This window comes from Meleagris gallopavo, chromosome Z (genome assembly GCF_905368555.1).
Source record: "Meleagris gallopavo chromosome Z, MGAL_WU_HG_1.1, whole genome shotgun sequence".
Classification (NCBI taxonomy): Eukaryota; Metazoa; Chordata; class Aves; order Galliformes; family Phasianidae; genus Meleagris; species Meleagris gallopavo.
In genome coordinates this window covers 1,347,890-1,360,292 of record NC_139435.1, presented here as the reverse complement: position 1 = coordinate 1,360,292, position 12,403 = coordinate 1,347,890, and the positions used below count along the sequence as shown (strand labels likewise).

Genomic DNA, 12,403 nt, shown 5'->3' with positions numbered 1-12,403 from the left:
ATTATATAAGATGTTTCCCTGAACATTTTAAAAGATGTTTCCCTGAAGCGGCTTGATGTTTGGTATTTCATTGGCTGATGTGGAATGACTACCAGCTTTTTTCTTTCTTACATTTCTTTGACTTCAAAAAGTTAGGGGAAAAAAAAGTTAGCATTGACGTCAATTAAACAACAACAATAATGAATCAACTTCCCATTATTGCTTTACAATTAAAGTTGCAGAGTTAAATGCTCCAACGGCAGATGCCATAATAACGAATGAAAACACAGGTCTTTCTTTATCCCAATGGATGCATGAGTTAATATGCAATTTAATTACACATTTGTGCAATTATAATCACATAGAGTCTTTAAAGTGCTGTATTTTTACCTTCCATATCATGTCAAGAATTGCTACTTCCTGTCCAATTTCTGTATTCTTCTTCACTTCACACCAAGACCATTTTTCTATGTCGCTGACTGCTTCCAAAGAATTCTACTTTCCCTCACACCATCATTTGGTGCCTTAGCAAGTAAATAGTGTAACACTAAAGGTAATATTAACACCAGCCCCACAGCAAGACAGAGGACAGATACATTTTCAGTTGATGAGATTGTGTTAAAGAAAATGATTTTTTCATTATTATTTTTTAAAGCAACATTAACCAACCAAAAACTGAATGTTTACTCCAGATGTGTGCCCATAAAATCAGAAGAAAAGTGGATGAAAACAGGAGGTGAGACATCAAAATTTGCAGTGCTTCACTGGTGTCTCACATAGAAAAAAGTAGTATAAAATAATCCCAATTAGCATTAAGTACTGAACAGCTTGAAAGGGTCCAGATTTCTTTCTGTGTCCATTTCCTGCCCTTTACAAGGCTGAATATTTAAAAACAGAATTACTGGGATGTTTGTAACATATGGAAACATACTTCTGGTTTTTAAGCATTACATTTTTCAATCAAAACCTTGCTGGAGAAGCATTGAACATTTGGTTTATGACATTGCTGAAATACACTGAAGCCACAAAAATAAATTGTGCTCTTTCCAAAAATGCTTTGGAGGACCATTGCACTCCATTTCTCTGTTTGTTGGTGGATGTTTGGCAAAGCCCAACACTACAAACCACAGCTTCTCCTGAGAAGCTCTGTACAACCCACGTGTGTGAAGTACTTGGCTTTCCCCTAATGGGTGAGGCCATCCATGGGTCTGCTCCCAACATTTCCTCCTCTACTTTTTGGCAGCAGGAAAACCACCTGTAGACTGTATCAATATGATACAGTCAGTATCAAGAATGTATCAATAATGATAAATAAAAATAAAAGATGTTCTGAAGAATGGTAGTTACTGTTTTTCATCCAAGCGTATCAAAATTCTCCGTCACTCTGAACAGAACAACTGTTGTCTTACACAATAATAGTAATAAGTGGTATTTACAGAAAGGCTTGTGAGGTCTTTCTTTCTTAATGGTGAGATATTGGACCAACAGCTTGTGCCACATCCTACCTCAGTCCTAATGCAACACAAACAGATGCACAGCGAAAATCAGTGCACAGGATTCTACTCTTCCTTTTTGGGAGGGATGAAGGGACCCTGGAACAGCGCTCCTCCATTCCTAAACCAAACTCTAGCAATGTCTTTAGCTATGGTCATAGAATCACAGAACTGAGGCTGGAAAAGACTTCTAAGATCCCCACCCCACCCCACCATGCCCTCTGACCATCCCCAGGTGCCACATCTCCATGGTTCTTTAACATCTCCAGGGATGGGGAGTCCACCACCTCCCTGGGCAGCCCATCTTCTGTTTTATGAATGCTCGCAAAACTGGCCTTTTCCAAAACAGATATTCTGAGTACAAACACACAAGTACTATCGTATGTACCCTTTGCTGCAACACAGCAGCAGTGCCCCAGAACTTTACCAAGAGGTTCTTCCCACTTCTTCCAGTTTTGTTCTCATCTCATAGGTCTGAACAATGAAAGATGTTTTAATCAGATGACCATAGGATGCTGCTGCCACACTGAACGTTCTAAAACCAATACAGATAATGATGCTCATCCTCATTTTCCCAGGTGTTGAGAGGTCTTAATTGAAATAACATTTAATGCCATCTGTGCGCACAACCCAATAGCAGATACCAACGAGCCAACTGTGTAACTCCAACCAAGGAACCAAGAACATCTTTTTGCATTGGCAAAGAGCAACGTATTTGCTCCCAGATCCTTCAAGCACATTATCAAAAAGATACAGTAATGAAAAAACTGTAAAAAAATAATAGTTGTTCCTACTAATATTAGGAAGTCTAATCAGACTGAACTTCACTAGCACGTTCAGCACAGGATTTTAAGGCAGTTTGTTCTCTCTGTTTAAGGATAATTTACGCAGCTTTTTTCCAGGAAAATTTCCAATTTGTTTTAAGAAAAGAACTGACAAAGAATTGAGACAGAACTGCAGAAATTTACAATTACTCAGTACAAGAGCTTGCTTTAGATTTGGGTTCAGTTGATGATTTCAGGCTATTCTGAAATGACTATTTTTTGATGGTATAAAAATAGGGGAATTAGGTAGGAGAAATATTCTTTAAACTAAAAGTACTTAATTTGAAGGAGGGTATGACTAATATTTAGAAAATGTATTTATAGCCTCTGGCTCAATAATAGAGTGGGGACAGGCATACCCAAGAATAACCTGATATGGAAAGTGTCACTTCTGCCCATGAGCCACTAGCTCCGAGTGATCAAAAAGAAGGTAAGTTGGTACAGGATTGTCTTCTTACTCAATACAGCCTAAACTGCTGGAACCCACACCCAAAAGCAACACGATGGGATACTGGTTCACCAGGTATCACACCTCAACAACAGCCTAAAAAACATCTTCTTGTCCAGCTGTATTTGAGGTTTGTTAAAGTAGCCAACAAGAAGATCTAAAACCGTAGACCAAGATGAATCTGTTCAGTCCATTAACAGTCCATACATGTTAATGAGGAAGGTTTGGATTGGATATCAGGGGGAAGTTCTTTACGGGGCATCCACAGCCCAGCCACATCTGGGCAGCTGTTCCAGCACCTCACCACTCTCACAGTAAAGAATTCCCCCTGACATCCAACCTAAATGTTCCCTCCCTCAACTTAAAACCATTTCCCTGGAGGTGTTCAAGGCCAGGTTGGATGGGCGCTGGGTAGCCTGGTCTGGTATTAAATGTGGAGGTTGGTGGCTCTGCATTTAGTGGGTGGGGTTGGAACTTGATGATCCTTGAAGCCCCTTCCAACCTCAGCCATTTTGTGATTCTGTGATTCTCTGACTAACACAAACAAACAAACAAAACCTTAGGAAGTTACTTAATGACATACAATAATCGAGAAAACAGAGACAAAAATGGCATTGAAGAGACTTGGGCAGTGCTGCTGGTGAAAACTGGGTGGTTTCTGAGTTAGGAGAAAAGAAGTGACTTAGCTTTTCTTTTTCAGTGTTGCTGAAATATGGACATATCTCAATTAGGAGTCATAATTTAGTTTGCTAAGAGTTTTCCATTCTGCCATGGGTACACTCAATTCTACAGCTCAACAAGTCATACCCACTTTGTCTGCTCACAGAAGTTACCACAAGGCAGTATTTTTACAGACTACCAGCTGAATAACACTAATTGCATCACGCTAACTCCATTACAACTGACCAGTTTATTTGGGAGTGGGCTTAATTTCATTTCTGCATCATTACTGAAGTTATCAGATGATCCCAGGGAAGAGGTTCAATTTCTTTGCAGTAGCACACAGTTATTGGAGAGCACTTGTGGCTGCTGAGGGGCTCTGCGTTAAACGACTTCTTTAGGTAGTTTAAAAGTAAATGTGTGCCACGTGCTGGATAGGCTGAAATCACCATTTATTTCATGTCATCCTTTGTCAAAAAAAGTCTGCAACACGAGACACCAGGGCCTCATCTGGAATCCCAAATTCTTAAACGGAACGATTGGTTTGGTTACTGTCAGAACAGGAGTTATATGGCAACGTGATGGTAGACACACATTGTGGACAAAAGGTTTTAGCCTACAGTTATTAATAATGTGCACTTCTAGAACACTGATTTTGCTTTGGTTGCTCCACTGCACGCACATAAGGCTCGCTGCATTCTTTGGCTCTATGGCACTACCAGCTTTCATCCACTGTAACTTAACTACATCCAGAAAACACAGAGATTGGGGATTTGTTTTGTTACATTTATGAGAGCCAATCCTGCAGCTCGCAGACGTGATTTAACTACTCTTCAGCAATCCCAAATTCCTAAGATAAAAATGGAGACCTCTCTTGTACAAGTCTATTTCTTCCCAGGGAGGAAAGGAAATAGGGAAACCTTTCACATCTCCCCGTGTACAGGAAGGAGATTAGTTTGGCTCTCTGCTAAAGAACCTAAAACGAAGGATTATTTCTGAAGTACTCACAGCTTTGAAGATAATCAACTGTAATAACAAGATACGAGTTACAAAAAAATCCTTTTTCTTGAAAGCACTTTGGTAATAGTGCTTTTTAATAACCCTCTTAATGGCCGCATTAGAAGGACCCCAACTGAAGTCACTCATCCCACATAAAACAAACATTGCTTTTTCTTCTTAGCTGTGTTTTACAAGCTGCATTATTTCCAGATGACGCTGGAGGGGCCCAAGAGTTTCGAGAATTAATGCTTAAGCACACAGCTGCTTTCTATTTACCATGTAAATTGAGGATAAATCAAAGAGGAATCTAAATATTGGGCTTCATTTGGTCCATTACAGAGTGCTGACTGAGGAGGATACGAAAAAGAAATAGAAAAATCTCATCACACAAATGCAAAGTTTACCTCTCGTTACTAATAGCAGGGAATCACAGAATCACAGAATGGCCTGGGTTGAAAAGGAACACAACGATCATCCAGTTCCAACCCCAGGTCGCCAACCAGCAGCCCAGGCTGCCCAGAGCCACATCCAGCCTGGCCTTGAATGCCTGCAGGGATGGGGCATCCACAACCTCCTTGGGCAGCCTGTTCCTGACGTGTGCAGAACTCCAAGGCTGCATGTAACACTGCTCTGCACAGCAGGTAACGTTAACGAGGTTGGGAAGGAGCCAGGGAAGGAGCCACTGCACAACCACACATTGCTACTGCAAACACGGCTTGCTGCATCCACATTCTGCATGTTTTCCCTTTGGAAACATGCACTCATTTTTATACCCAGCTAACAAAGAATCAACAAATTCTGGACAGAGTTTAAAGGATGGCTCTTCAGACATTTAGAGGAACGTGTTTGTGAGCATTATGGAAAGTCCAACTGCGCTGCATTGCTTCCAGTGCTGACAACTTTGTGAAGTGCTGTTTTAGTGATAATCCTGTATGGGAAATAAAGATATGGGCACAGAATGGGTAATCGCTAGAATTCTTCCTAACTTCTTTAAGCTTCATCCGGATGGAGTTTAGGCTCCCATTGCCACAAAGCCCCGGCACCTGTGTTGTGTTAGATGATGCTGAAATACAGAAACCTAATTAAAACGATGGAGCCCAATACACACCAAAGCCCCAAGGGATGATGCACATCAAGCTGTTTGAAATGAAACTGTTCCTAACACTGACTTCTCCACTTTTTTTTTCTTTTCTTTACATTCATGTCTTAAAAAATGAAATTGGGAGAAACCATTGATACACATACCTAAGTCACTTCTCTTTATATGAAAAGAAGCAACATTCTCCCACTTTCCTCATTAAGTTAAACTTAAATTGGACTGTACTTTCAATAAACCTAGGAAAGCCACAAACAAAATGGAGTGCATTTTTCCCATTTCTTTCTATTGGAGAATACTGGAGATACTTATGGACAGGGGAAACTTGACAAAATGTATTCCAAAGCTGTAATTGTTTCTATGAAAATAAAGCTCTCCTCTTTCCTCTGAATTCTTCCTGCACATTAATTGCACTGCACACAGTTCATAGGGGCTCTCTACCTTACAGGAGCATGAACTTGATCTGGCCTTACAATGAAATAACTTGCTCTTTTCTTACTAAAGCCCAGGAAACCTCAGCAAGAACAATCAGCTGGTTCAGTTCCTTACTGGGGTTCACAGCAAAAATACCCACAGCTTTGATGTATGCCAGAGGGCTATGAAGAACTGCAAAGCCATGAGGAGCTGTAGGGCCATGAGGGGGTGTAGGGCCATGAAGGGCTCTAGGGCCATGTGGGCTGTAGGGCCATGAGGGGCTATAGGGCCATGTGGGCTGTAGGGCCACGTGGGCTGTAGGGCCATGAGGGGCTGTAGGGCCATGAAGGGCTGTAGGGCCATGAGGGGCTGTAGGGCCACGTGGGCTGTAGGGCCATGAGGGCTGTAGGGCCATGTGGGCTGTAGGGCCATGAAGGGCTGTAGGGCCATGAGGGCTGTAGGGCCATGAGGGGCTATAGGGCCATGAGGGGCTATAGGGCCATGTGGGCTGTAGGGCCACGTGGGCTGTAGGGCCATGAGGGGCTGTAGAGACATGAAGGGCTGTAGGGCCATGAGGGCTGTAGGGCCATGAAGGGCTGTAGGGCCATGAAGGGCTGTAGGGCCATGAGGGCTGTAGGGCCATGAGGGGCTGTAGGGCCATGAGGGCTGTAGGGCCATGTGGGCTGTAGGGCCATGAGGGCTGTAGGGCCATGAGGGCTGTAGGGCCATGAGGGCTGTAGGGCCATGAGGGGCTGTAGGGCCATGAGGGCTGTAGGGCCATGAGGGCTGTAGGGCCATGAGGGGCTGTAGGGCCATGAGGGCTGTAGGGCCATGAGGGGCTGTAGGGCCATGAGGGGCTGTAGGGCCATGAGGGCTGTAGGGCCATGTGGGCTGTAGGGCCATGAGGGCTTTAGGGCCATGAGGGCTGTAGGGCCATGAGAGCTGTAGGGCCATGAGGGCTGTAGGGCCATGGTGGGCTTTAGGGCCATGAGGGGCTATAGGGCCATGGTGGGCTGTAGGGCCATGAGGGGCTGTAGGGCCATGAGGTCTCCTCTCCCCTCCTCTTCTCCAGCCCACAGCATAAACAAGATGACCCCAAGAAATATGGCAATGGGGGATCCCACATTTTTACAACTATCACAGATCAACAGATATTAGGTCAAAAATCTTGCATTTACATTAATAGCTAACTATGGCAGAAACATCACTTCTGTTCAAACACTGAGAAATTAGGATTTCTTTAGATCTATGCTTGGACAGGGCTGAAACAGAGATAGAAAAAGAGAAAATCCTTCAGCCAACATAGAATCCAGAACTCCAGTCCATGATGTTATCTCAGTTCCCAGCTCCTTCGCTCCTAATGTTCCTTACAGCATTCTTGCAGTAATATAAATGCAAACAAACAACTATTCTTACAAACAACATAAACACAAGCTTTCAGAAGCAGAGTGTCCTTCAGCAAATGACATCTTGCTGCCACTGTTATTTAGACAATTGACAGTGCCTTACACTAAGTTGTCATGTGAGCAATTTGGGAAAAAAGGCATGCATGGGAGCATGCATTCTTTTCCCAAAATACAGGCAATAAACTGCTGTGATTTTATTATCCCCTGAAGCAACCTTTCCAGTTGCTGTCCTTCTCCTCCCCTGCCTCCTTCCCTACATCATAAAAAGGAGAAAGGGAGTTCTTCCTCAGCAGTGCTTCACAAAGGGCAGTTTTCAGCTGTATCCACCTGCGAGGGGATGGGCTGATGCTTGGACTTGATTATCTTAGTGGTCTTTTGCAACCTAAATGATTCTATGAGTCTATGAAGTCAGTGTTAAAGGTGTCTGCCCTATTCTCAAGGAATCTGGTCAGGACGGGTTGACCAAAAGCTCATGGTGTCTCTGAGCTTGGTGACTGCAAACTGTTCTGTGACACTGCACAGAATGAAGTGAGCTTGGACGTGCAGCTATTAAAGCCATCGCCTGTACCAGCACAGCCTCCTTTTGCCTGGAAGCCCACAGCTTTTCAGGGCAGATCAACGAAGTGCCACGACACCAAAGGAGGAGTCAGAAAGCGCAGCAGTGTAATTGCTTAAGCTAGAAGCTGGCAGGAAATGGAGGTTAATCACCTCTGAGCAAAGCAGCCCCAGAGCCTTATCAATCCCAGCAATCAGGAACACTGAACGCATCCCAAATACGTGACTCCTCACAGCTGTGGCCCTACATCATCAAATCCTCCTCAAGTTACCCAAAGGCTCCGGGGGCACTCCCATGTTCATCCTGTTGCAGATGGAAGAACTTTAAGCAGAGTGGGTCACCTTACAGGACAAACAGCAGCAGAATCCCCTGCTCTGAACACAGAGCAGAGAGAGGGTCTCGCTGAGACCAAAGCTGCTGATAAACAGAGGGTCAGCTTGTGGACAGGAACCACAGCCCTGCAATCAGGAGCGCTGCAAGGAGATCCGTGTGAATTAAAGCATCGTCAGGCAGACAGAATACACTGTAATTCCCTGAATGACAGAATGCCTCCAGTTTTCATGGTAGTGTCAGCAACAGCAACTAAAAGACAGGTTAAGAAACCTGGGTAGTTGAACTCATGTTATCAAACTGGAGTTTTGATAACTCCAGTTACCGATGTAATTTGATTACATCAAATTACCTTTGTTTGGTGCTCACGAGCTAGAGCACTATGATACATCATGTATCAGAGAGACATGTCCTAGAATACGCGTTAACATCCAAAATAAAAGAGCTGTTGCATTTCAATCTCAAAAACTGGGCGTAACTGATAGAGCAGGACAACTCTGTTACACAGTACTACACAGAAACTTCAAAGGAGTACAAACCAAAGACACTTGGGTAGTACAAAAAAAATTATTTGAACCCTCCTTCCACTGAAGGTAGAGATTTTCCAAAAGCCCATGCAATTAAATCACAGAATTGCTGCCTATTTGTGGGCACTGGCTTAGCAAACTGAAAGGAGTGCTGTATGCATACAGTGCCCAGAACATACTGATGTGGCCCATGGATGCAGTATCAATCAGGGGCTCACTGGGAATTTTCAACCATTTTCAGGCATTTTAACAGGCATTTTAACTGCAGATGCCAAAGCCTTGTTCTTAAAAATGTTTCTAACCCTATGATTTTAATGCCCTTCAATAAAAACGGCTTGAAAACTGCACACTGACAGGGTGTCTTCCAGCTCTCAGGAGCTGTGGTTTTGTTTTGCCATTTGTGTCTTTTTTTTTTCATACGTTACATCATTTATGCAGGTTCTTGTGCGTTGGAGTTAGTGGTTACTGAGCTGTCACACGTTTTGATAAATCTTTGCAGATTTATGGTTGTACCTCTCATATTTTGGAGCATCTACTACAACAATGAAGCTCGATACTTACATAGTCAGGAAGTGGAGACTCATTGGAATCAAGGGAACCTCTCAAGGACTGCGTGGCTTGTTCCAGCACTTTGTTGTGCTTTTTAGACAGCAGAGAAAATAAACTGGAGGAGACAGAAAAAAACAAACGTTGAAATGAATTCACAATAATGGTCTGAAATAGACAAAGCAATCAGAAGAGGTGCTTTACTATGTGCACTAATGCAAATGTGGAGAGTTTTTAAATGCAGTGTATAACAGTTACATGTATGTGTCTATATAGACACATCTGAGTTAAGCAGCAGTGGAATTTGAACTGGAGCTATTAACATCAAACTTTAATGGTACACACATAATTTTAGCTCATAGCCAGGGTGAATTTGTTAAAATCTATTTCTGAAGCACAGCATCACACACAGTGTATTTATTTTCCTTAATAATCATGAGTATTTTTCAGTTCAATATCCTAATTGCTCAGGATAGGAAGAATCCCAGTATGTGTCAAAGCCTTAGTTATTTGAAGGCTGAGATTTTGCATTTTACTAATACATATTGTTTTCAAATTCATCTCAGCTTAAGTCCAGGAATAAAGCATTACTCTAGCTTTATAAATAAAGTGTGTGTGAAATCAGAGGCCGATATGCACCCAGAGAAATAAATGTTATTTCATGCATTTTGAGAAAACAACACCCATAGCAATGGCTTTTTTCCAAATTCTGCTTGTTTGACCTTAGTAAGCATTCCCACATCAGTGAGATGGATGTTCACTGTAAGACACCATAAGACAGAACTGAATTCTCAAAATCAAAGGTGAGCATTCAGGACCTCATCAGGCTCTCCTAGGATGACTCTATTGGTTCTCTAAGGGTAAAAAAAAACTGTTCTGAGGAAAATAAAAGCAACCACCACCAACATCTACTCATGCCCAAAAGCACATTGCTCCTTGGGGTTGGTGACAATGCTCTTGGGACACGCGTCACCAGCAGACTCTGTGCTCACCAGGTTCTGTTAGAAAGGATTCAAGTCAGTGTAATAAATAAAGAAGTGGCCAATTACTGCCCCAGTGTTATACTCTTGACAGCCACTGCCTCTTGGAACAGGAGGACAACTTCAGTGCTCTCAGACAGCTTTTCTGCCTAAAGAAATGATAGCCAGGATTTGAGGAAGCGCTCTGTTTTCAACTTCAAATATAACACCGATGTCAAGACCCTTGCAGCCTTGGGTAGGAGATACTGATAGCAGGTATCAGTGCTTGTTCTCCCTGCTTGCCAGCCAAGAGTTACAAGAGAAAGCTTTTCCAGCACTTCTCAGAGCCACAAGGAACTGCCTTCCTTCTGAAGCCCAGATCTTCTATCTTGATAGCTAACTCAATAAATTCCACCATTTCTTGACACCTCTTCAGTCAGACACCTCTTAGAGCAGAATAATAGCTTATGCTGCAGCACTTAAGACATCTCACTAACCCCCATAGGAACCCTTTGGGGTGTCACACCACCCCCAAGTTCAGCCAATGTCTCCTAGGGGCCAGGAACAGCTGACACCAGGACCAGTGACATGGGTGGTGAACTCTGCTGGGATGGTGATGGCTCAGCTGGACTGATAGGGAAGGAATGCCCAGTGAGATTACAGAACTGTGCTCATTGTAAGGGCTGAGAAACTTTTGGTGTTATTAGGATAACGTGATGTACTTGACGTCATGAACACTGGAATCGTAGTTTTTCCTTCATGCTGTCTAAGAAAGCCCTCACAGAGGAATCAATCAAATGATGGAAACCTAGAATGATGGATTCCTGGAATCACAGAATCCTAGAATGGTTGTGCTGGAATACCTGGGACAAAAGTCAGCCCTCCACTGATTCACTACTATTAGCCAAAAACACCAACTACTCATTAAACAGGGAAGAAGCAATGCAGAAATAACTCATTAACAGGATTTCCATCTTCTACCCTCCTGCGTTCAACTATTGCATTCACAGACTGAAATGCTTGCTCCAATCAAAATTTGGATTTGCAGACCGGTCCCTCCGCTGCACAGCAGTTCTGCTTTTGGGTAGTTCTGAAGGCTCAGATTTCTGAGATGCTGCCATCAGCACCATCTAGTGCTGTGGATATGGAACAATCAGTTAAAGCCAACCTGGTGATGCTTACTGGGGATGCAGCAAGGTTAAACCTGGGGTCTGTCTGCTCCAGAAGTTTATACCTCATAGAAAACAATGACAGAATTGTATGAAATAGGATGTCCAGCAAGCAGTATTTTTCACCAAACCGAATAAAGTGTTTTGCCTTCGCATGCAATGTAAATATAAAACAAAACATTGGGATCACATTTTGAATATTCAGTCAATCTGACGAGAAGAATGCACGCACATCAGCAGTCTGCATTGAACTGGAACAGCAAAGAGCAAATTCATCTTCTCTGGCAGAATGGAGAAAAATGGGAAAGAGAAGGAGAAAGAAACAAAGAACATTTCTTTATATCTTATTTTTGCTTCTTTTTTTTTTAATTAAGTGTAATGTAAGTAAACCAGAGTGCTTGCTTGCTGCACAACAAGTCCTGAGTGGCTGGGCTCTATGTCTGAAGCAGCAGTGAGGGGGGGAGCTCTGCTATACATCGTCTTTGGCTCTGGGACTTTCCCTTGCCAAGTTCTGCTTTCTTGCCACTGACTTTGCAGCTGTGCTGAAGCACTTCTTTGTGGGATTGCTGCCCAGAATGCCAATATTGAGGTTAAAATAGCCAGTCTTCTTCCTCACCAATGGCTTATCCTTTGGAGAGAACAGTTCCTAGGAGTAGTCACCCCAACATGTTTTTGAAGTATCAGCACAGCATTACTTAGAGCCACCAGAAGTCATTTCACAAAATCATTTCACAGAGTCACCAGAAGTCACTTAACTCATGGAGGTCTTTGATCATGGACAAACACTGCCTTTTAAAGGTACTTGGTTTGTGATGGTCACATCCTCAGTGTATGGAAGGTTTAGGGGTTATTTTTGATTATTAAGGCATGAAAATGGAATTAAAAAGTGGAAAAAATGCTTTACATAAGATCAAAGTTGTTCTCCTCCCCATTATTCGGTAAGTGGGAAAGCAGTGGCAATTCATGCACAGGTGGGCATTAAGAATGTCTCCAAAGC

General features: G+C 42.9%; 1 protein-coding gene across 1 annotated transcript in view; it reads right to left on the bottom strand.

Moving 5' to 3' along the window:
* Positions 1-12,403, bottom strand: part of DYM (dymeclin) — a 151,389-nt gene that overhangs the window by 33,332 nt on the left and 105,654 nt on the right. Inside the window, exon 14 of the mRNA XM_085212991.1 lies at positions 9,294-9,396. Within this exon, the coding sequence (XP_085069117.1) occupies positions 9,294-9,396 (103 nt within the window). The remainder of the gene's footprint in view (positions 1-9,293; positions 9,397-12,403) is intronic.